At 45.0% G+C, this 21,320-nt stretch overlaps 2 protein-coding genes across 10 annotated transcripts in view; both read right to left on the reverse strand.

The window, feature by feature from the left end:
* Window positions 1–289: 289 nt before the first annotated feature.
* On the reverse strand, window positions 290–6,158 carry LOC129060287 (olfactory receptor 7E24-like). Of its 7 annotated transcripts, XR_010140809.1 has the most exons (6): window positions 5,949–6,146; window positions 4,202–4,632; window positions 3,650–3,724; window positions 2,878–2,925; window positions 1,750–1,872; window positions 290–860 (listed from the first exon to the last, which is right to left on the reverse strand). XR_010140809.1 is itself a non-coding variant. In XM_063725915.1 (3 exons), the coding sequence occupies exons 1-3, from the start codon at window positions 6,062–6,064 to the stop codon at window positions 752–754; spliced, it is 273 nt and encodes a 90-aa protein (XP_063581985.1). In that variant the 5' UTR covers window positions 6,065–6,151; the 3' UTR covers window positions 290–751. The 7 variants fall into 7 exon arrangements, 3 of the variants coding, with proteins under 3 accessions (XP_063581985.1, XP_063581983.1, XP_063581986.1); XR_010140812.1 differs by lacking the exon at window positions 1,750–1,872 and having other exon boundaries at window positions 5,949–6,143; XR_010140811.1 differs by lacking the exons at window positions 3,650–3,724; window positions 4,202–4,632 and having other exon boundaries at window positions 5,949–6,158.
* A 12,357-nt stretch (window positions 6,159–18,515) lies between these two features.
* Window positions 18,516–21,320, reverse strand: part of OCM2 (oncomodulin 2) — a 31,322-nt gene continuing 28,517 nt past the window's right edge. For all 3 annotated transcript variants that reach the window (XM_063725815.1, XM_063725816.1, XM_063725814.1), the window contains exons 3-4: window positions 20,875–20,984; window positions 18,516–18,815 (exon numbers count right to left, since the gene is read on the reverse strand). In XM_063725815.1, coding sequence (XP_063581885.1) covers window positions 18,790–18,815; window positions 20,875–20,984 — 136 coding nt within the window. In that variant the 3' untranslated portion in view covers window positions 18,516–18,789. The remainder of the gene's footprint in view (window positions 18,816–20,874; window positions 20,985–21,320) is intronic.

Consider the following 21,320-nt stretch of genomic DNA (forward strand, 5'->3'; position numbering starts at 1 on the left):
ACCTTTAATATCCCTGTTTCTCAGGCTGTAGATGAAAGGGTTCAGCATGGCGGTGACCACCGTGCACATCACTGAGGCCACTGCACCCTTTCTGGGGGAAGATGACACATCTGAACTGAGGTACCCCCCAACGCCTGTTCCATAAACTCAGCAAACAGCTGACAGGTGAGACCCACAGGTGGAGAGGGCTTTATACTTTCCCACCTGGCGACGAAACCCTCAGAATTGAGGAAACAATTTTAGAGTAAGAGAAAATGGTCCCCGAGATGGGAAGAAAAGCAAACATGGCGGCAGGGAAATACATGATGATGTTATTGGTGAAGGCATCACAACATGCAAGATGGGGGAGTTGAGAAGGATCACAGAAGAAATTCGGAATTTCCACATCCTTGAAGTAGGTCATTAGCAAGGCAATCAAGTGGTGCAGCTGGGAGTCTAAAAGACTGAGAAGAAAAAAAAAGACAACAAAACTAGGAAGCCACAGAAACACGGGCTCATGATGACTGAACGATATAGAGGGTGACAGATGGCTACAAACCGGTCATAGGCCATCACACTCAGGAGCATGTCTCTCTTCCGTGCCTCCAAAAATGGCAAAGAGACATCTGAGTCAGGCAAGCCTGCAGAGGAGATGACTCTGCTGTGAGATTGGATGTCCACAATCATCTTGGGGACCGTGGTGGAGGTGAAACCGATTTCAGGCAAGGACAGGTTGGAGAGAAAGTAGTACATGGGGGTGTGGAGGTGGGAGTCAGCGCTGATGGCCAGGATGATGAGCAGGTTCCCCAGCACTGTGACCAGGCACATGGGCAGGAACAGCCCAGCGAGGACCGGCTGCAGTTCTGGATCCCCTGAGAGTTCTAGGAGGAGGAATAGAGAGACATCTGTTAGATTCTGTGGGTCTGCATAGTTTGGACACCTTTTGCCTAGAAAAGAGTGTTGAAAAATCGGAAACAAATAAACAAACCCCGGCATTGTGTCTGCATTTTGAATAGAAGCAATTCACAAGTCATGTTCTCAGATTTCTGAGCAATCCACACTCAGCAATATTTTGCAGTTCTGACAGACTCAATTGTCTTCTAATGCTTTCATCTTTGATTTCTGTGTTATTCATTTCTTCCTGTACACACCTTAGAGACGTTAGATTCAAGAATGTTCCAAGAACGAGATCATCATACATAACAAATTTGTAACTGCTAGAAAATACAGCCTATCTTTTCTGAAAAAAACTACGTAAAAATACGATTCTCTTCACTTGAAGAAAAAGGTTATCCTAATTAAAGCAAATTAAGAACTCAAATATTTTAGTCTAGAAGGTTGATACAAATTCCCTTGATTTAGAACATTTATAAACACTGTATAACAGCTGAGACCATGCCATCTGGAAATGAAATTAAAGTTGATAGTTCATAAGCAGAAAATCATTCCACATGCCAGTTAGGTCCTAGTGATTTCATCGTTATGTTTTCTGACTTTTCTCCTTCAAGAGAGTAATTGCTTCCTCAAATCGGTGGGTCTGGCTTTAAACTTCATGTAAGCTATAACTCCTGTCCTTAGCTTAGGAGGACTTAAGAGTTTTCATCAGAAAGTTTGGCCAGACGCAGTGGCTCACACCTGTAATCCCAGCACTTTGGGAGGCCGAGGAGGGCGGATCATGGAGGTCAGGAGATCAAGACCATCCTGGCCAACATGGTGAGACCCTGCCTCTACTAAAAATTCAAAAACTTCACCTGGTACGGTGGCACGCACCTGTAGTCCCAGCTACTCAGGAGGCTGAGACGGGAGAATGGCTTGAACCTGGGAGGCAGAGGCTACGGTGAGCCGAGATCACACCACTGCACTGCAGCCTGGGCAACAAGAGCAAAACTCCGTCTCAAAAAACAAAAAACAAGAGGGATCAAGTAAGTCAAAGTCACACTTATGACAGCCAATTTTTGTGAACCAAGGAAGCGTCAATTCAATAATTAACATAGATTTTTACTTTTGCTCTCTCCTCTATGCCAGGCAAGATATAGGCTCTGGGGAATTATTAATTCAGCTTATTAAATCTCCCAGTTCTTTTCAATACAGAGAATATTTACATGACAAAACTTAAGTTAAAAATATGTTACAAAAAATACTGTTATGTGATGCTGTTTTATTTATGAAACCACCTAATTGCTCTAGGCATCTTTCAAAAATTTCAACTTACCCTGAATTTCAATTTACATTCAGAATATCATCCACATTTTTGTCATTTTTCAGTTTTCACTGAATGAATGGAATCACCATCTTTTTTTTTTTTTTTTTAAAGATGGAATCTCACTCTGTTGCCCAGGGTAGAGGGCAGTGGCACAATCAAAGTTCACTGCAACCTCCACCTCTGAGGCTAAAGTGATCCTCCCACCTCAGCCTCCCAGGTAGCTGGCAGTAGAGGCATGCATCATGATACCTGGCTAACTTTTATAAAATTTTTTTGTAGAGATGACATCTTGCTATATTGCCCAGACTGGTCCTGAACTCCTGGGCTCAAGCAATCCTCCCGCCTTAGCCTCCCAGAATGCTGAAATTACAGGTGTGATCCACTGTGCCCTGCCTCACTGAACTTTTTACATCATAAAATTATCTGCATTCTGTACGTTCCTTGAGCGCATAGACACACTTTTTCATCATTGGGGACACATTCCTACTATAAGGCTGAGAAAAGAGAAGGGAGTTCAATACTTACTGAATAAATGTAGGCATAAACCTCACTACCTGTTTCAAAGGTCTCATTATTTTCTTCTCTAAGATAGAGTCACTTTGCAGTCATTTACAGATTTCTCTTTAAACACCCGTGGAGCCTAGAAATAGGGGTAAGTGGCTGGACTCTCAGTTCAAAAAGAATGCCATGCTTACCTTGTACATGCTGTAGCACTGCTGCGGCAGTGAACTATAAACCTTGTCCTGCAAACACGAAAACACAGCACACATCTGAATTCAAGGGAAAATCAATGTCCACTGGATAGATGGCAAAGGTACACTGACTCTTGGCCAAACAGTATAATGTTTATAAACTTGGTCCCACCATAGTCGTGTGCTGAAAAAAAGTGTTTCTGTTCTTTTTTTTTTCTTTGAGATGGGAGTCTTGCTCTGTTGTCCAGGTTGGAGTGCAGTGGTGGAATCTTGGCTCACTGCAACGTTTGCTTCCCTGGTTCAAGAGATTCCCCTGCCTCAGCCTCCCGAGTAGCCGGGATGACAGGTGTGTGCCACCATCCCTGGCCAGTTGTTGTAGTTTTAGTACAGACAGGGTTCCGCCATATTGGCCAGGCTGGTCTTGAACCCCTGACCTCAAGTGATCGGCCCACCTCACCTCGGCCTCCCAAAGTACTAAGATTACAGGTGTGAATCACTGTTCCCAGCCAGAAGTGTTTACATTCTAATTTGTGAATCAGTAAGCCTTAGTAGAGGAGGGCTTTCAATATAGATGAAGAATAGAAGCTATTAGTGAGATAGGGTGCATATATATTTTTAAAAGATTGTGCTAGTGTAAATGATAAACATAAACCTTTGCTATATACCCCGAGAAACTTCCGCAAAAGCCACCTAGTTTAAATCCGACCAAGTAAGGCATTCAACATACTAATCAATACATTTAAAAAAAATAAATAAACAAACAATGACACATTACCAACAACTCCTCCTCTTGATATTCAATAACTTGTTTCCATCTTTACTGTTTTTCAATTATAGGATTCCGAACAACCTACAAAGTTTGATATACTCAATTTATACAATGAATTCATTAGACCATGTTTTTTATTTTGCCTTAGTTTAAAAATTTTGAACATGCGACAGCACCAGACACACAGCTTCTTAAAGCAGCCCCAAGAACGAATAAAGCAAATTGGAAGAACTTGATTTTAAAATTGCAACCAATTTTATTGTAATTTTATTTGGATGCAACAGCCAGAGAACTTTCCTAAATTCTGAATAGCAAAGATCACCCGTAACTTCACCATACAATTTCAGAAAGATACACTGTGTATGTAAATATCATGACCATCCAGAAATTTCCTTCTGGTTCATTAAAGAACTGTCTGTTCTTCTGTGTATGTAAAGATTTTGCAGGTTTTGATGGGCTAAAGGTCTTACAAAGGTGAAAAAATTATCTTTGGGACAATTCTCCAGCAGCAGTTTTAAGAATTCACTGAACTCTAAAAGGCACGCTTAGAGGTATTACCTTGTAAACTGTACAATGGCTTCACACAATCCGACATTTCTAATCTTCTCTCTTCTCATTCTTTTTCTGTTTTTTTTTTCTTTTTTTTTTTTTGGAGACGGAGTCTCACTCTGTCGCCCAGGCTGGAGTGCAGTGGTGCAATCTCCGCTCACTGCAACCTCCGCCTCCCGGGTTCACACCATTCTCCTGCCTCAGCCTCCCGAGTAGCTGGGACTAAAGACGCCCGCCACCACGCCTGGCTAATTTCTTTGTATTTTTAGTAGAGACATAGTTTCATTTTGTTAGCCAGGGTGGTCTACATCTCCTGATCTCGTGATCCGTCCGCCTCAGCCTCCCAAAGTGCTGGGATTACAGGCTTGAGCCCCCGCGCCCGGCCTCTTCTCTTCTACCTCATTTGGATGATAAAATCAAATCTTATTTTCCTCCTGAAACTGAGGAAAGAGAAGCACATCATGAAGAGAAACATTTCATCTTAGCTACTGAAAACGCTAAGTTCAGTGTCGACCTCTTGTGGCGCACATGCTAATGACAAAACAAAAGAAAAACCGGTTTTAGAAAAACAGGAATTGTAATCCTGGCACTTTGAGAGGCCGAGAAGGGAGGATCACCTGAGCTCAGGAGTTCAAGACCAGGCTGGGCAACGCCGTGAGACCTCGTCTCTATTTAAAATAAGAAGACCAGGAATTATATCATTGTGCAAATACTGCCCGCCAGTCAGAAAGGCAATTTCGATAGTCAATAAATCACATCTGAAGTAGCACCAGGTAATTTTTATGAAAACTCAAGTCTCCAGATTTCTTTCCTGGCGCTAATTTGTAATACACCAATGCTTGTAAGAAATAAAGGTGTGCACATGTGCAGACACATAGCTCCCTGAAAATTAAATCCAGCCAGTTCCCAGGCATTCGAACTGACAAGGTTTTTTTCTTTTTCTTTTTCTGGAGATGGGGTCTCTGTCGCCCAGGCTGTAGTGCAGCGGCCCAATTACAGCTCACCTGCAGCCTCAATCACAAGCTGGCCTCCAGCCTCCTGAGTAGCTGGAAACACAGGTGCGTGACACCACGCCTAGCTCATTTTTCGATTTTTTTTTTTTTTTTTTTGGTAGAGTTGGGGGCCTTGCCATGTTGCTCAGGCTGGTCTGGAACTCCTGGCCCCAAGTACTCCTCCCATCTCCGCCTCCTGAAGTGCTGGGATTACAAGCGCGAGTCAGGGCGCCCAGCCTGGACAGTCTTTAAAAGAACCCTGACTTGCTGGTAATGAAACACAGCTCCGGATATCCTTTGAGAAAGTCGCCGTCCCCACATCAGAAAAACCACACACACACACACCCCTCCCGGAATTAATTTATTTCCTCATTTCGGTGAAAACTTTTACAGGGTCCTCCAGGCTTGTATCATTTGAAGGCTAGCGTCTGCCACCCTGGTTTCACGCTTCTAGTTGGGGACTACCCGCTTAACAAAGCCAAGTGCAATTTTAATTTCCCAGAACTGACGCAAAGCAAAGCACAAAGAGCCTCAACCTGGGGTGTGGAGTGATATAGACCCGACGGGGCTTTACTCCATAGCCAGGCATCGATCCAGGACCTGAAGCCGTCCCCGCCTGCTGTCAGGTCCCCGCCGCAGCCCCCGGCGCGGGCTCGCACCTGGCACAACGCAGGCTAGGTCAGTGCCGCTGGAGGTGGGCAGAACCACAGGGCCGCCTCCCCGGGGAGCACAGACATCGCCCGCCCGCCGCCCCCTCCGCATACCTCTCCTTCGCGCGGCCCGAGCCCGGGTTGTAGACGAAGAAACTCAGCAGCGCCGGCGGGAACTTCTCCTGGGCCGCCCAGGGCCCGCTCCCGGCTCCGGCCGCCGCTGCAGCCATCCCGGCCCGGTCCCCACCTCGGGAGCCTCCCACGACCCGCCCAGAGACAGCAGCCACGGGCTAAAATACCGCACTTCCGCCTCTCTCGCCACCACCCCGGAAGCGCTCGCCGTGGACCCAGAAGAAGAACCCGCCTCGCAGCGTCCTCTTCTGGCACCTCCGGGTGGCCTTATCTGTTTCCTGGCCGAGTTTGTGTTTTGCTGGCTCGCGGAGTTCTCTCCTGGCTACAGGCGAGGGTTGCACGTTTCAGGAAAAACTGAGCGGGGCACTGTTTTGTTTTTTGATAGGGTCTCAGTTTGTCATCCAGGCTGGAGTGTAGTGGCGGGATCTCAGCTCACTGCAGCCTCAACCTCTGGGACTCAAGCGATCCCCCTGCCTCAGCCTCCCAAGTAGCTAAGATTACAGGCGCGCGCCAAGGCCAGTTTTATTTTTTGTAGAGATTGGGTCTGTGTTGCCCAGGCTGCTCTCGAACTCCTGGCTTCACATGGTCTCCCACTTCGACCTCCCAAAGTGCTCCGATTATAGGCGTGAGACACCACCACCCAACCTGTTTTTTTGGTGATATTGTTTTTAATTTAATTTAGAGACAGGATCTCGCTTTGTCACCCAGGTTGGAGTGCAGTGGTGCCATCATAGCTCACTGCAGCCTCAACTCCCGGGGTCAAGCGATCTTCCCACCTCAGCATAAGGAGTAGCTGAGACCACAGCCATGCACCACCATGCCCAGATAATTAAAAGATAGACAGATAGAGAGATAGAGAGATAGATAGATAGGAGAGACAGGGTCTCACTTTGTTACCGTCTGGTCTCGAGCTCTTGGCATCAAGGGATCCTTCTGCCTCTGTTACTGGATGGAAGGTCTTGACCGTGGATTGCCCAGGTTCTTGGCGTGTTGAACAAAGAATTGAACAAAATGCACAAAGTAAAAAAAGATCAAAGCAACGAAAACAAAAGAAAAAACTGGAGTAAGGAAGAGACGGATTTATTGAAGCGAAAGTACAATTCACAGAGCAGGAGCCGGATAGAGCAAACGGTTTAGTAGCTCCCATTAGGATTTTTATTAAGCTGGAAGAATTAGGTAACGCCCCTAGGTGCCCGTTAGAGGCCTCCGATTGGTTACACCCTCTGAAGGATTGGCCTGTGACCAATCAGAGGCTGAAGTGGAGACGCACAACCCATCCCCACCCCCACCCCCACCCCCGCCCTCAATCAGAGGCTGTTACCCTCCCCTCCCCCCGCGCCCCCCTGCCGTCAATCAGCCTCTGATTGACGAAATGAACACGTGGCCTCTATGCTGCCTAATCTTGCCTAGAACTGGCTGCATCTGCTGTTCTTTTGTTTATGCCTTAAGCCTTGGTTCCCCTCATTCCCTATTCTGCCTCACCTGGCCTCCCTAAGTGCTGGGATTACGGATGTGAGCCACCCACACCTGGCCCATTATTTTGTTTTTAGTTTATTTAAAAAGTATTTTATTCTAAGACAGCACTTTGCTCTGTTGGTCAGGCTGGAGTGCAGTGGCCAGATCATACCTCACTGCAGCCTGGAACTCCTGGGCTCAAGTGATCCTCCCACCTCAGCCTCCCGAATAGCTGGGACCACAGGTGCATGCCACCATGGCTGGCTAATTTTTAAATTTTTCGTAGAGCTGGGGTCTCACTAAGTTAACCCAGGCTGGTCTCGAACTCCTGGGCTCAAGTGATCCACTGGCCTTGGGCTCTCCAAGTGCTGGGATTATAGGCATAAGCCCCTGTGCCCACCATGGCAGTTTTTTTGTAGAAGGAACTGTAAAGACACAAAGGAAGCCTCATTTAGAAAGAAACAAGGCTGGGCATGATGGCTCATGCCTGTAATCCCAGCACTTTGGGAGGCCAAGGTGGGTGAATCACTTGAGGCCCGGAGTTCGAGATCAGAGTTGGAGACCAGTGCCGTCTCTACTAAAATACAAAAAACTAGCCAGGTGTGGTGGCACATGCCTGTGGTTCCAGCTACTTGGGAGGCTTGAGGCAGGAGAATTACTTGAACTCAGTAGGTGGAGGTTGCAGTGAGCCAAGATTGTACCACTACACTCCAGCCTGGGCAACAGAGCAAGACCCTGTCTTGAAAAAAAAAAAAAAGAAAAGAAAAGAAACACATTTCTGTTTGGCCCATGAACATCATCTACAGAATCCTTGTTTGAGAGACCTCAAGTGACCATTGGATCACCCACACCTACAAAGCTTGCCCCTTCCCCCCATTCCTTCAGCGCAGGTCTGGAGGCAGATGGGGCACTGTGTGTGCCACGGGAGCAATATCAGAGGTGGCAGACTCCCCAGAGTGGCTGTTCCTGGACCTTGTCGCCTGGGATTCCCTTGCCTTTGAGTTGTGTGAGTTGTGGCATAGTTGGGATGGCTCGTTACAGTTATTTGCTATTTGCATTCACGCCTTGGCAGCATATGGTTTGACCAAACTCAAGAAGACTTTGGTTTAGATTGCCTCATCTGTCACATATTAAGTTTGGAAGCAGAACCACTTCCCTTATCCAGCCTGGCAGAATAGACCACATTTAGGGAAGTGATGAGTTGGAATTTGGACTTGAGACAGACCTGGGTACATATCCACTTTTGCCATTCACCGACTGCACCAATCTCCTTGCACCAAAGAAGAGATAGAGACTCGCTCGTCTCTATCTCTTATTTGGAAAATGGCTAATAGTAAATTCCTGCCAAGTGAGAATTTCACTTGAAGAATTAAGTGGGACTATGAATGTGCATCAAGTGCCAGCACCTAATCACTATTTCATAAACGATTGCTACTGTTCCTTGCTATTGACTTTCCCAATTAGCTTGCTCTAATGCATAAAATTATTCCATTAGAAATACGTGTTTTGGCTGGGTGTGGTGGCTCATGCCTGTAATCCCAGCACTTTGGGAGGCCGAGGCTGGCAGATCACTTGAGGTCAGGAGTTTGAGGCCCAACATGGTAAAACACTGTCTCTACTACAAAATAAAAAGAAAAAAATAGCCGTGCGTGGTGGCAGGTGCCTGTGGTCCCAGCTACTCAGGAGGCTGAGGCAGGATAATTGCTTGAACCTGGGAGGCGGAGGGTGCAGTGAGCTGAGATTGCGCCACTGCACTCCCGCAGGGGGACAGAGTGAGACTTTGCCTCAAAAAATAAATAAATGAATAAATAAAAATAAAGTACAAGGTGCTATATAAGTGAGTGAGGTTAATATTTTATAGTATGAGTCACAGTTTCTCCCAGGATACCTCTGTGTCCTTGTACATGTTTGCCTCTCCCTTCCTCCCACATACAATTCGTTGCAGGAGGCAATTAAAGAGGGAGATGACAAAAAACAAAATGAAACATCCAGAGATGAAAGAAAAGAACATGCTTGTACGGTTTCAAAGTTAAGGATGCAAGAACGCTTAGACATCAATGCATCCGCCTCTCCAAACACAGTCCTTGGGTGTGCACGGGTACGAGGCAGGAGTGGCAGTGATGACAGACACCCACATAGGTTTGGAGGTCTCAGAGGAGAGGGTGTGTGTGTCTTTCTCCCTGGGGAAGCTGGGGGAGGTGGTGAGCTTTGCAGAGTTCCCCTCTGGGTCAAGCATGGTTCAGTAACATTAGAGTAACCACGGAACAGGAGTATCTGGGCAAGAAATCCTTATTGGTTCAGGAAGAAGCTGAATGATTTACTTGTGCACAGAAGGAATTCAGAGAAAGCCAGTGCTGAGAAGCCTCAAGGTCAGGACCAGGAGGAGGTAGCAGTGGCCCCTCAAGACCACCAGAGTAGAGAGGATTGAGGATGACTCTGTGTTCACTATTCCGACTGAGAATACTCCAGTCCCATGTGGGGCCTCGACTCTCTCCCTCAGCCTACGATAAGAAGGGAGAAGAGGCTGCTTAATTACCTGACATAATTAAGATTCTGACTCCCAGCACAATGGGAATTCAAATCAAGTTCAGTTATAGAAATAGAAGTTAGATGTTTTGCACAAAGAATTTGCGAACTCAAAATTCCAAGGGAATGAGCTGTGGGAAAGACACATTTTGGTGTTGGAAAGGGAGCTCAGTTCCAAGTAGAAAGTCACAGTTCTGGCCAGGCGCAGTGGCTCACATCTGTAATCCCAGCACTTTAGGAGGCCAAGGCGGGCAGATCACTTGAGGTCAGGAGATTGAGACCAGCCTGGCCAACATGGTGAAACCCTGTCTCTACTAAAAATATAAAACTTAGCTGGGCGTGGTGGCACACACCTGTACTCCAAGCTACTCAGGAGGCTGAGGTGGGAGGATCACCTTAGCCTGGGGAGGTCAAGGCTGCAGTGAGCCGTGATCGCTCCCCTGTATGCCAGCCTGGGCAACACAGCAAGACCCTGTCTCAAAAACATAATAATTTAAAGTGAATAGATTTATATTCATTGTAGAGCCCCTAGGAAAACAATGTCAAAATCTATCCCCACCCCCGCCAAAAAAAGTTGACTTTTTGAAACCTGTGAAAACGTACGCAAATGAAGAGTCTTTCCAGTGAATAAATTAACAGGCCAGGCGGAAACCATCCTGGTGATTCCAATTTCATCTGTCTTCTTAAGTGTTTGCAAAGTAACCCCATAGCTTAACATGAGCAGAAGAGATAGAAGATAGGTTTTTGCTTGCAATTGGATTCCTGAGTGCCCATTACATAAACTTAAACTGTAGTCGTGACAGAGAATTAACTATGTACCTTGTAAACCTGTACAAATGGACAAGTATTTCCTATCTTCACTATTTTGCTATCCTTTGCTTATGAGCTAGAAAGAACTACTTTGTAAATACTGCTACTAAGTCTTTACTAAGTGCTACTACTTAGTAATAGCTACTTACAAAATACTAAAGCATTTACTGAGTATCAGTACTTAGCAAATGACTACATACAGAATACTAAAATATTTACTGAATAGCCGTACTTAGCAAATGACTACTTACAAAATATGAAAGTATTTACTGTGTAGCAGTACTTAGCAAATGACTACCTACAGAATACTAAAACATTTACTGAATAGCCGTACTTAGCAAATGACTACTTACAAAATATGAAAATATTTACTGTGTAGCAGTACTTAGCAAATGACTACCTACAGAATACTAAAACATTTACTGAATAGCCGTACTTAGCAAATGACTACTTACAAAATATGAAAGTATTTACTGTGTAGCAGTACTTAGCAAATGACTACTTACAAAATACTAATGTATTTAATGAGTTGCAGTACTTAGCAAATAACTATTACAAAATACTAATTAATTAGATTTTGTGCAATTATGTAGTAGTGCTAAATATTAAAATACTTAGTATTTACAAATTATTAAAGTATTTACTAATTAGTAGTACTTACAAAATAGTATTTACAAAATCTTATAAATCATAATGTACAGATGCTGAAGCAAATACTAGATAATGTTTGAAGTATTTTAATAATTCTTATTAGTCTCAACAACTAAACATTCACAAAGCTGGTTTTTAAATTTTTATTTTTTTATGCTAATCTCTGTATTGTTCCAATTTTAGTATACGTGCTGCCAAAGCAAACACACAAAGCTGGTTTTAAGATGATGTTCTGGCCGGGCGCGGTGGCTCATGCCTGTAATCCCAGCACTTTGGGAGGCTGAGGTGGGTGGATCACCTGAGGTCAGGGGTTCAAGACCAGTCTGGCCAACATGGTGAAACCCCGTCTCTACTAAAAATACAAAAATTACCCAGGTGCGGTGGCAGGTGCCTGTAGTCCCAGCTATTTGGAAGGCTGAGGCAGGAGAATTGCCAACCCGGGAGGCGGAGGTTGCAGTGAGCCGAGATCACGCCACCACGCTCCAGCCTGGTGACAGAGTGAGACTCCATCTCAATAAATAAATAAATAAATAAATAAATAAATAAATAAATAAATCATGTTCTACCAAAATATGAACTACTCTCCCAAACTATAAGCCAAAATTACAATTAAGTAAAAATAGTCAAAATGAAAGCCCACACTTCCAGTCCTGTTTTATAAGCAATTAGGGAAAATAATAGGATGCCTGGTTTTTCAACTCTGTGACCTGCGTTGCAATCAGACCTTCATTTCTTTCTTTTTTTTGAAATAGGGTCTTGGTCTATCATCCAGACTGGAGTGCAGTGGTGCAATCACAGCTCACTGCAGCCTCCAACTCCGTGGGTCAAGGCATCCTCCCGAATAGCTGGGACAATAGCCGCACCACCATACCCAGCTAACTTTTAAATTTCAAGATGGGATCTTGCTATGTTGCCCCAGCTAGTCTCAAACTCCCGGGCTCAAGTGATCCTTGAACCTTGGCCTTCCGAAGTATTGGGATTACAGGTGTGAGGCACTGCACCTGGCCGTAGACTTTCATTTCAAAGTCAATATATGTCCGGGCTCAGTGGTTCATACCTGTCATCCCAGTACTTTGGGAGGCCAAGGTGGGCAGATCACCTGAGGTCGGGAGTTCGAGACCAGCCTGACCAACATGGTGAAACCCTGTCTCTACTAAAAATACAAAATTAGCCAGGTGTGGTGGCACATGCCTGTAATCCCAGCTAGTTGGGAGGCTGAGGCAGGAGAATCACTTGAACTGGGGAGGTGGCAGTTGCGGTGAGCCGAGATTGCACCATTGCACTCTGGCCTGGGCAACAAGAGCGAAACTCTGTCTCAACAAAAACAAAGTCAACATACATCATTTTGGTGCTGAGAACAAGCTCTCTTGAGGTAGACCTGTGGTCATCTACAAATTAGGTAAAAATTGAGAAGGCGAGCATGAAGATAAAGTTGGTTATATGTTTGTCAATCCCTTTTCTGGATTGTTATAATTTTCTCTAGAGTTTTGATTTCATTTTGGGTATGTTATATTTAACATTCTCCTTCAGTACATGAAAATACATACAAATGAGTCAAACAATGAATAGAAATTTGGGGAACAGAATAGCATGCCAAGCTTTCATTAATTTGAGTGTGGGACACACTCTAGGCATGAAAGATTTTTTTGAAATCAGAGTTTATTACTACTTTGGGCCAGGTGCGGTGGCTCATGCCTGTAATCCCAGCACTTTGAGAGGCTGAGGCGGGTGGATCACCTGAGGTTGGGAGTTTGAGACCAGCCCGGCCAACATGGTGAAACCCCATCTCAAGTAACAATACAAAAATTACCTGGGCATGGTGGTGGGCACTTACAATCCCAGCTACTTGGGAAACTGAGGTGGGAAGATCACTTGAATCCGGGAGGTAGAGGTTGCAGTGAGCCAAGATCACACCACTGCACTCCAGCCTGGGGGCAACAGAGCGAGACTCTGTCTCAAAAAAAAAAAAAAAAAAAGAATTTATTACTACTTCAGTTTAGTGATAATTGATAATTGGGCAAACTCTGCATCTCTTTTCATTTTATTTTATTAATTTATTTTTGAGACAGGGTCTCGCTCTGTCACCCAGATTGGAGTGTAGTGGCATGATCATGGCTCACTGTGGCCCCAACTTCCAGGCTCAAGGGATCCTCCCACCTCAGCCTCCCGAGTAGCTGGGACCACAGGTGCATGCTACCACACCCAGCTAATTTTTAAGTTTTTTTGTAGAGACACGGTTTACCTATGTTGTCCAGACTGGTCTTTTTAAAATTTTGATTTTAATTTTTTTCCTTCATTTTCTCTAGTTACCATGCTGCACTTTATTTCTTTTTATTTATTTATTTATTATTTTTTTGAGATGGAATCTCTCTCTGTCACCCAGGCTGGAGCGCAGTGGTATGATCTCGGCTCGCTGCAACCACCACCTCCTGGGTTCAAGTGATTCTCCTGCCTCAGCCTCCCAAGTAGCTGGAATTACAGGCATCTGCCACCATGCCTGGCTAATTTTTGTACTTTCAGTAGAGATGGGATTTCACCATGTTGGCCAGGGTGGTCTCGAACTCCTGACCTCAGGTAATCTGCCTGCCTTGGCCTCCCGAAGTGCTGGGATTGCAGGCGTGAGCCCCCGCACCTGGCCCAGCTGCATGTTTATAAAGGCTCCAGTCTTCTCTCACTGTTCTGTAATCCTCCCAGCTGGCAATAACTAGTATTAAAATTTTACTGCATCTCATTTCATTCTTTTTATTGTGAGATACATGTTGAATAGGAAATTTGTATGAAATTTATGTAATGACTAAACTCAGGTAACTCAAAAAAATTATTTTCAAATTATACTTCCCATCAAAGACTTGGAAATGCTAATTTTTTTTTTTTTTTTTTTACAAAATGCAAACTTAGAAAAATAACAACTTAATCAAAAAGTGCTAATTAATGAATATGCTCAAATGTGCAAAGAGGCCAGCCATGGTGGTTCATGCCTGTGATCCCTGCATTTTGGGAGGCTCAGGTGGGAGGATCACTTGAGGCTAGGAGTTCCAGACCACCCCCGGCAACATAGCAAGACCCTATCTCTACAAAAAATACAAAAATTAGCTGGGTGCATTGGTGACCACCTGTAGTCCCAGCTACTTGAGAGGCTAAGGCAGGAGAATCACTTGAGCTCAGGAGTTGGAGGCTGCAGTGAGCTGTGATTGCATCACCACACTCCAGCCTGGGCAACATAGCAAGACCCCATCTCTAAAAAACTTTTTTTCTAATCCCCAGAGAGTTTTACTTGTATGCACAGGTGGAATAAATCCCCCCCCAACCCCACCAGAGCATACCCAGAATCCAAATAACATAATTAAACTTCAGTATGAGTAAAGACAAGATTATTAGGTTTCATGTAAGTGTACCACCTGGCACTTCTTGGGTGGTAAATAGAGCTAGTGCTTCATTATTGCTGCTTATTGTCTGTTGACAGAGACTCTGAAATGATGTCCCTAAGATCGGGTTGGAAGAATGAAAAAGTAGTGTACTGTTATTTGAAATGGACAAAAATAATTGTCCATTTGAATTGTAGTTTTCAAACAGTAGAATGAACATAATTTATGAATAACCAACTAAAATTCTACCTATAGAAAATCCAGCCAGGTGCAGTGGTTCACGCCTGTAATCCCAGCACTTTGGGAGGCCAAGGCCGGTGGATCACTTGAGGCCAGGAGTTTGAGACCAGCCTGGCCAAGATGGCAAAACCCCGTGTCTACAAAAAATGCAAAAATTAGCTAGGCATGGTGGTGCACACCTGTAATCTCAGCTTTCAGGAAGCTGAGGCAAGAGATTGCTTGAACTGGGAGGTGGAGGTTGCATGAGCTGAGATTGTGCCACTGCACTGCAGTCTGGGCAACAGAGCGAGACTCTGCCTCAAAAAAAGAAAAAAAAATTTTCTGGCTATTTATCCCTTTGTATACATCGAAACATTTTCCCTAAGACAGTCAGACCTAATAGTCTTGACCTAATCCAATGCTAATAGTCTTGTCTTTACTCACACCAGTTTTTAACTGTGGTGTTTGGATTTGGGGAATGCTCTTGGGGTGTTTAATTCCACCTATGAATACAAGTAAACCTCTTTGGGCATGAATTTATTTTTGTAGAGATGGGGTCTTGCTATGTAAGACTTAATGACACAGTGTCCCCTGGCAGCTCCATATAACCCCTTTAGTCATTTTTTATATTCAGGTGCCCTTCTGATTGACAGAAAAGAAATAAGAGAAATTAGGCTGGGCATACGGCTCATGCCTGTAATCCCAGCACTTTCAGAGGCCAAGGAGGGAGGACTGTTTGAGACCAGCTCAAAACCACCCTGGCCAACATAGTGAGACCCCCATCTCTATTTAAAAAAAAAAAAGAGAGAGAGAGAGAAATCCACGCTCTTAACCTACATTAGGGTGAGGTTGTATTGGCAGCTCCAGTGGGTAATGGAGTTCTTGGCCCATGAAAAACTCACAACTGTGATTTAAAAAGCATTATCATCCACGTTTTTTCTTTGAGGTGTCTATGGTGGTCAGAAGCCCCATGGAACAACAGAATCACCTGTTTAGAACTGTTGATGAGAATCCTTAGCTGGGGACGGTCGGTGGAGTGAAAAGAAAATAGCAGATCAGAATACCAGTGTATGGTGTGGCGGTGAAGGCAAAATGTGAATTGTTTTAAGAATCAAGGCTCAGGCAGGTGTGGTGGCTCACACCTGCAATCCCAGCACTTTGGGAGGCCTAGGTGGGCGAATCACCAGAGGTCAGGAGTTCGAGACCAGCCTGGCCAACATGGTGAAACCCCGTCTCTACTAAAAATACAAAACTTGGCTGGGTGTGGTGGTCCATGCCTGTAATCCCGCTACTCAGGAGGCTGAGGCAGCAGAATCGCTTGAACCTGGGAGGCGGAGGTTGCAGTGAGCTGCTGCACTCCAGCCTGGGTGACAGAGTGAGACTCTGTCTCAAAAAACAAAAACAAAAAAAGTCACTATGCTGAGAGTGATACTGTTAAAAAAAAAAAAAAAAAAAAGTTTGTCCCTGTCCCCCTAAGTCATCTTTAGGCCCCCTACTAGTATGCGCCCCATACTTTGAGGAACTGCGTTTAACATGACCCTCCGGAAAACAGCGGCTCAAAAGCCATTAAGCTGGGTAGTGTGCCAGAAGCAATCTGGAAGAGCCCCAAGGCCTCTTATGAGCTGGAGGGTTTAGTAAAAAGTGTGAGCTTTTACACAAGCTCTCCAGAAAATGCCCCAATTGTTCCCAGGAGTCCTCAACTCGTAGGGTTAGCCCGAGAGAAGAGCTTTAATGTGCCACCTGGAAACCAGCCTGGTGAGAATTTCCTGGCTTAAGACTGCCCAGCCCTAATGACAGCCCTGTAACAGAACCCCGGAGGCTCACCTCAAACCGAAGGCAAGGCTAGGTGTATTGGGCTTAGGTGAATCGCCTTAGAGCCAGGAAACCAGTGGCTGAGAAAGAGAAGGGGGAGGTGTCAGAGGATTGGGTGAGAGCAGGTGAGCCTCTCTGAGAACTCATTTCTCTCTCTCTCTCTTTTTTTTTTTTTTTTTTGAGAGCTTGTTTCTCAAAGAAGAAGAAGATGGCCGGGTATGGTGGCTCATGCCTAATTGTGGCTTGGAATCCTTTGGGAGGTCTAAGCGGGAGGATCGCCTGAGATCAGGAATTCCAGACCAGCCTGGCCAACATGGTGAAACCCCGTCTTTAAAAATACAAAATTAGCTGCACGTGGTGGCGGGCACCTGTAATCCCAGCTACTCAGGAGGCTGAGACAGGAGAATTGCTTGAACCCGGGAGGCGGAGGTTGCAGTGAGCCGAGATCATGCCACTGCACTCCAGCCTGGGTGACAGAGTGGGACTGTCTCAAAAAAAAAAAAAGAAGAAAAAGGACTTGAAAATGGATCTGTGGTGGCTCACACCTGCAATCCCAGCACTTTGGGAGGCTGAAGTGGGAGGATGGCTTGAGACCAGCAGTTCCAAACCAGCCTGGGCAATAGAGCGAGACCCTCCCCCACCATCTCTAATAAATAAACAAACAATAAAAAGTAAGGCCAGGTGCAGTGGCTCACGCCTGTTATCGCAACACTTCGGGAGGCTGAGTGGGAGGATCGCTTGTGCCCAGGAGTTTGAGATCAGCCTAAATAACATAGTGAGACCTCACCTCTACCAAAAACACAAAAGTTAGCCGGGTGTGGTGGTGCATGCTTGTAGTCCCAGCTACTCAGGAAGCTGAGGTGGGAGGATGGTTTGAGTCCAGGAGGCAGAGGTTGCAGTAAGCTGAGATCGTGCCACTGCACTCCAGCCTGGGTGACAGAGCCGGATCTTGTCTCAAAATAAATAAATAATAAAGAGGAAATGGGTCCGTTTGTACTAACCTGGAATTGCAAGTCTCTCCTGAGCTTTACAGACCGCTACAGACACGTATTCTGTTTTGTCTTGTACCTTTTGCTTTTAATTAAAAGCAAAGTGGCTAACACATGGCAGAAAACACACCGGTAAGAGTGATTGGCTGGGCACAGTGGCTCATGCCTGTAATCCCAACACTTTGGGAGGCCAAGGTGGGCAGATCACTTGAGGTCAGGAGTTTGAGACCAGCCTGGCCAACATGGTGAAACCCCATCTCTACTAAAAATACAAAAATTAGCCGGGTGTGGTGGTGTGCACCTGTAATCCCAGCTACTTGGGAGGGTGAGGTGGGACAATAGCTTGAACTTGGAAGGCAGAGGTTGCAGTGAGCCAAGGTCATGCCACTGCACTCCAGCCTGGGCAACAGAGCAAGACTCTGTCTCAAAAAAAAAAAAAAAAAAAAAAAAAAGAGTGATTTTATGCTGGCTAAAATCCCTTCCTAATAATTTCAGTGTCAGAAGATTTGCTGAGAAAAATCCTAGCATGACAATGGCATTTATTTGTGACTTTAAAGAAACAACAAAAACACCCTCCAAAACCTGATTTCCTTGTTGGCTCGAGCATAACACCAGTGTGGCCCGCTCCAAGCTTGATGGGACCAGAAATCCTACAAAAAGCCTTTGGTCCCAGCTTGCTTGAGTGTCGTGCTGAGGAAAAAACACGCCCACACATGAGCAGATGATGAGAAGCCTGTCTTTATTGGGTGATTTTTAGAGGCATTGCGTGTTGGGGGAAGGGGGGCTTACAGAAGTTGTCAGGTCATATTCCCACCACCAAGAAAGTCATGAGTGACTCTCTCGTGACCTCGCTAAAAGAATGAGCAAATTGCAGAAGATTTTCAGGGAAAATTTACAAATTAGGTAGGGGTAGGATGTGGGGTTCCCCATTCCCAGGGCTTTGGAATCCTTCCAGGTGATTATCCCTTTCTCTCTTTTCTCCAGAGACTCGGGCTTTTAAGAATGCACCATTTCCTGGAATTCTAGAACAGAAGAGGTGAGAACAGGGTCAGTGGAGGTGGCTTGGTTCTTTACAGACATGCCGTGGCCAGTGAGAATCCCAAAGCAGGAAGGAAGCGAAGAAAATTGTCAGATGATGGGCACGGCCCCCTTGGAGGGCACAAAAGAAAGAAAAACCTGCCAGGCACAGTGGCTCACGCCTGTAATCCCAGCACTTTGGGAGGCCGAGGCGGGTGGATCATGAGGTCATGAGATCAAAACCATCCTGGCCAAAATGGTGAAACCCTGTCTCTACTAAAAATACAAAACTTAGCTGGGCATGGTGGTGCATGCCTGTAGTCCCAGCTACTTGGAAGGCTGAGGCAGGAGAATCACTTGAACCTGGGAGGCGGAGGTTGCAGTGAGCCGAAATCACGCCATTGCTCTCCAGCCTGGGCGAGAGAGCCAGACTCCATCTCAAAAAAAAAAAAAAAAAAGAAAGAAGGAAAAACCTGGGTATCAATGACTATATCTCGAGGGAGTCCACAGGGTTCCATTTCTCTGAATAATCTTATTTAACAAACATCTTCAGCTTTGCAATAGAGGAATTAGAACTTTGAATTAGAACTTGTCAAGCCCATCATTTCTCCCTGACAATGCATGAATTCAGTGTAATTACCTGTGACCATCTGTGAACATTTAACTTTTTGTCTGGTCAATTTCAGACAGGAAGGGGAGGTTTTCTTTCTCTATTCCATAGCTGGGTATTGCATTTTTAGGATATATTTGATAGGGTGGGACTTTGAACTGACTTTCCTCCATCAAACCAAACTCCAAAAGTTTCTGTTACTAAAAGAAGGATAATAGTAATAATAACAAGGTATGGCTGTTACAGATTGATATAAAAAACTGGGGACTTGCTTTATATTTATTGGTAAGCTTTATTTGGAAATCTTTCGTGGTTATGTTTATCTTCTTTTTTTCTTTTGAGATACAGTTTCACTCTTGTTGCCCAGGCTGGAGTGCAATGGTGCCATCTTGGCTCACTGCAACCTCTGCCTCCCAGGGTCAAGCAATTCTCCTGCCTCAGCTTCCCGAGTAGCTGGGATTACAGGTGCCCACCACCACACCCAGCTAATTTTTTATATTTTCAATAGAGATGGGGTTTCACCATGTTGGTCAGTCTAGTCTTGAACTCCTAACTTCAGGGGATCTGCCCACCTTGGCCTCCGAAAGTGCTGGGATTATAGGCCTGAGCCACCACACCCAGCCTGTGGTTATGTTTAAATAAGGCAATCCCCCCTTACCTAGTCTGTTTTTATGAGCTATCTATCTGCATTAACTCCCATGTAGTAAGCAATAGTGGTATAATTTTGAACAGGTTTTTTTTAAATAAGCATCTAATGTAGCAGTTTTAAATTTCAAATTAGCACCACCAGAAGGACCACCACACGTTCTGCTGAGTTGGCAGGTACAAAGTAGCTAAAAAGCACGCTAGCAACATGACAAAATCAAGTGAAAGTAGTCCTACAGCTGTGCTAGTGTATTCTAAAGCTCAAACCTAGGATTCTGCCTACGGAAGACTCAATAAATGAGGCTGGCTTATTTGTTCTCTGTTTAATATTATCCCCTTGGTGGGCTAATGTCCAATAAAATATATTTGTCTAAACCCTTGAAGACGAAGAGGCCTTCCTACGCATGCCAATGGACCCTGGTCTGAGGATGTAAATCTTTCCCTTATTCTGAGGGGTTCAAACCCCACTGGTGGAAATTCCTTGTGCTATATGCAGGTGCATTACAGTATCTTGCAAATAATTGGCTAGGTGGCTAGCTAGTCCCCTAGTCAGGTGAAGGATATTTTGCAGCTCATAGACAATGACCAGTGTGACCAGCTTCTATAGTACCTACCGAGCATTATGCCAGGGTTTTTACACACATTATTTGCATCCTTACTTTAGTCCCATTTTACAGATAAGAAGATTGAGGCTCGGTAAGGTTAAGAAAGGGAGATTTTAAGTCACATTGGTTTGATCTCACAGCCCAAGCCCTCACGAATGCTTCCTGAGCTAGAGTGTTTTATGCTATGTACACGTGTGGACATACCCTCTGCTCCAATTTTTCCATCTCCATCATTATCCGCCGCAGCCATCAGGGACTTGGTTTCTGACTTGGTCAGTTCTCTGGCACCACTCTCAAACTTCTGGAGGAAAAACCTACAGGATAATAAAGATCCATGGGGATTTTCTGAAAGATCATGCATCTCTGTGTTTATACTTTTGTTTTTCCTTTAAGCAAATCATCTGTTTCCAGCACCTGCAATAATTAGCCAAGGTCTTAGCAAGCAGAGGTTTCCTTAAGCTGTAGAAACCAATGGTGGGCACTTCATTTTTAAGGTTTTGTTTGTTTATTTGTTTATTTTTGAGACAGGGTCTTGCTCTGTCACCCAGGCTGGAATGCAGTGATACCATCATGACTCACTGCAGCCTCAACTTCCTGGGCTCAATCAATCCTCCTGCCTCAACCTCCCCAGTAGCTGGGACTACAGGTGC

The sequence above is a fragment of the Pongo abelii genome, chromosome 6 (genome assembly GCF_028885655.2).
Source record: "Pongo abelii isolate AG06213 chromosome 6, NHGRI_mPonAbe1-v2.0_pri, whole genome shotgun sequence".
Lineage (NCBI taxonomy): Eukaryota > Metazoa > Chordata > Mammalia > Primates > Hominidae > Pongo > Pongo abelii.